Source organism: Mesitornis unicolor, unplaced genomic scaffold (assembly GCF_000695765.1).
Source record: "Mesitornis unicolor isolate BGI_N332 unplaced genomic scaffold, ASM69576v1 scaffold46131, whole genome shotgun sequence".
In the NCBI taxonomy this organism is placed as follows: Eukaryota; Metazoa; Chordata; class Aves; order Mesitornithiformes; family Mesitornithidae; genus Mesitornis; species Mesitornis unicolor.
This window is the reverse complement of record NW_010165294.1, coordinates 1-2,350: the sequence shown is the minus strand read 5'-3', so window position 1 is coordinate 2,350 and position 2,350 is coordinate 1. Positions and strand designations below refer to the sequence as shown.

At 59.3% G+C, this 2,350-nt stretch overlaps 1 protein-coding gene across 1 annotated transcript; it reads left to right on the top strand.

Annotated features, from left to right (window-relative positions):
- Positions 1–320: 320 nt before the first annotated feature.
- Positions 321–2,342, top strand: BCL7B (B-cell CLL/lymphoma 7B; the record flags this gene model as incomplete). Its single annotated transcript, XM_010194568.1, has 4 exons — positions 321–414; positions 1,440–1,610; positions 1,817–1,896; positions 2,250–2,342. Coding segments are annotated over 4 exons (438 nt in total), but the record flags the coding sequence as incomplete, so codon positions are not given.
- Positions 2,343–2,350: the final 8 nt, after the last annotated feature.

The window sequence follows — 2,350 nt, the reverse complement described above, 5'->3', positions numbered from 1 at the left end:
GCTGCGGGGCGGCCCCATCCGTGGCTCTGTGCAGTTTCTCCCTTGCACTTGAGCTCTCGCTTCCTTCAGCCCTTTCTGCCTTCATCCCCAGACTTGTTCTTACGTGGTGTTGCTCCCTTACGTGTCAGCTCCTCCTCTTGCTCTTGATTCTGAACCCTTCACAGCTGAGCTTTTGCCTCAGTTAAAAAAGTGCCCAAAAAGGAAAAGCTCTGCACCAGCACATTCCTCTGTGCTGCTGGGAGAGGGAGGAGGGGGTTTGTGCAGCCTGTGCTGAGCTCCCCTAACCTTGTGTTTCTGTTTTTCTTTCTCCCCTCAAGAAAGAGAAATCCAAATCGAGCAGCAGCACTGCCAGAGAGCCCAATGGCTTCCCAGCCGACACCTCTGCCAACTCCTCTCTCCTTCTGGAGTTCCAAGGTGAGCGTGGCTGAGCCCCCGTTGAGCTGGGAAAGACTTGGAGGCCTTACAGAAGCGGAGGCGTTGCTGGGTCCCATGTGCTACCTGTGCTGGGAAGAGCAGTTGGTGTCTTCAGTGTGGGGTTGTGCTAATCTGGCTCTGGACTCCCCCTGCCTGAAACTGCTCATTTTTTGGGGTCAGAAAGAATCTTAATTAGCTGCTTCTGGGATCTGCCTGAGGGAAACTTCCTGGGGAACTGGAGGAGTGGGGTTTCTGGTCCCACTTTGCAGTCCCTGCTGGGCAGAGCCCTACAGCTGTGCCCACTGCTTCCATCAGTGCCTTAGGATGAAAGGGCAGAGGATTCTCCTTGGCCTTGCTCTTGATCCTGGAGCACTCAGGCAGCTGTGAGCAGGCTGGGCTCTGCGGTGGGCTCGCAGCTGGAGCAGAGCCTGTGCCTGGCCCAGCCTCTCCATGCGAATCCTGGTGTGGCCAGGGAAAATTGGGGAATGTGCTTGCGCACAGCAGGAGCGGTGAGAAAGGTGGCCTTGTGGTTTGGGACCACTTCACCTGGAGAAGCTATGCCAGGATTGCCTTTCCACGCGGAGAGTGCTGGGTGTTGCTCCTGCTGTTTGATCGCTGCTTGGTGAGCAGAAGAGGTGCAAAGCCCTGGTCACAGGTGAGAGGGCTCCTGCCCTCCAGCTGCCTGGGGCCCTTGCAAGCTGCAGACGGGAGATGTGGCAGTGCTTTGTATCACCCTGTGCCTTCTGCTCTTGCTTTCTGTGTAGCCCAGGGTCGCGCTCTGTCTGCACAGACCCAGTCTCCAGGCAGAAGCACCTCCTGTCCCATGGGCTGGTCCTGTACCTGGTGCTGGCCATGTCCCAGCCGGGCATACTGCACCTGGAAGCCGTTGGTGACAGGGAATCCCATGCACTCCTACTGCCTCTGACTCTGCTCTTCCTTCTGAAGACCCTGGCTCTCAGTGCTGCCCTCAGCCGCCTGTGCCCCTGGGTCAAGGTGCTCTTCTTCACTAGGTGCTGTTTCTGCAGATGAGAACAGCAACCAGAGCTCCCTCTCAGATGTCTACCAGCTCAAGGTGGACAGCAGCCCCAACTCCAGCCCCAGTCCCCAGCAGAGCGAGTCCATGAGTCCTGCTCACACGTCCGACTTCCGCACGGACGACTCGCAGCCGCCCACGCTGGGGCAGGAGACGCTGGAAGGTGGGTGCTGCTGGGGGAAGGGCGGAGGTGGGCCTGGGGAAGGCCCTGCCAATGCTGGTGGGGGTCCCATGGGTGACAGGCATGGCTGGAAGTGGACGGGGCAGGGGAGACTTGTGTCGTCTGCTGGAGGTCTGCTCGCCTGCCTCAGCACCGAGCCGGGTACTGGGGGAGCTGGCAGTTTTGTTAACCCTTTCTGCTCTCCCCAGAGCCCTCCCTGCCTTCCTCAGAAGTTGCAGACGAGCCTCCCACTCTCACAAAGGAAGAGCCAGTCCCTCTTGAGACTCAGGTAAGGGGGATTCAAACCACGTCTAAATGTGCACAGACCCAGCTTAGCCCTCTCTGCCCCTTGTAGCAGAAACATCTCGAGGGCTGGATGTGCTCTGCAGTCTCCAAGTCTGGGAGCTCCCCCTGCTTCCTGTGCTGTCCTCTGGGCCAGTTCAGGTGTTGAAGGGTGAGGAAAGGTGTGGAGCCAGAGGGAAACAATTCCAGCCAACTCCTTTGCAGTCCTGGTGCCCTAAGGCTTCCTCAGAGATGGAACCGTGGGGTGTCCCTGGACGTGTCCCCGAAGCCTTGGCTGGGTCCGTGGGCAGGTGGGCACCTGGAGCTCCCGTCTCTGCCCGTGACCTCTGGCTCTCGCAGGTGACTGAAGAGGAGGAGGACGCCAGCGCGCCACCCCTGAAGAGGTTCTGCGCGGATCAGAACTCTGCGTGCCGCACGACCTCGGAGAGCTAGCCTGCCAT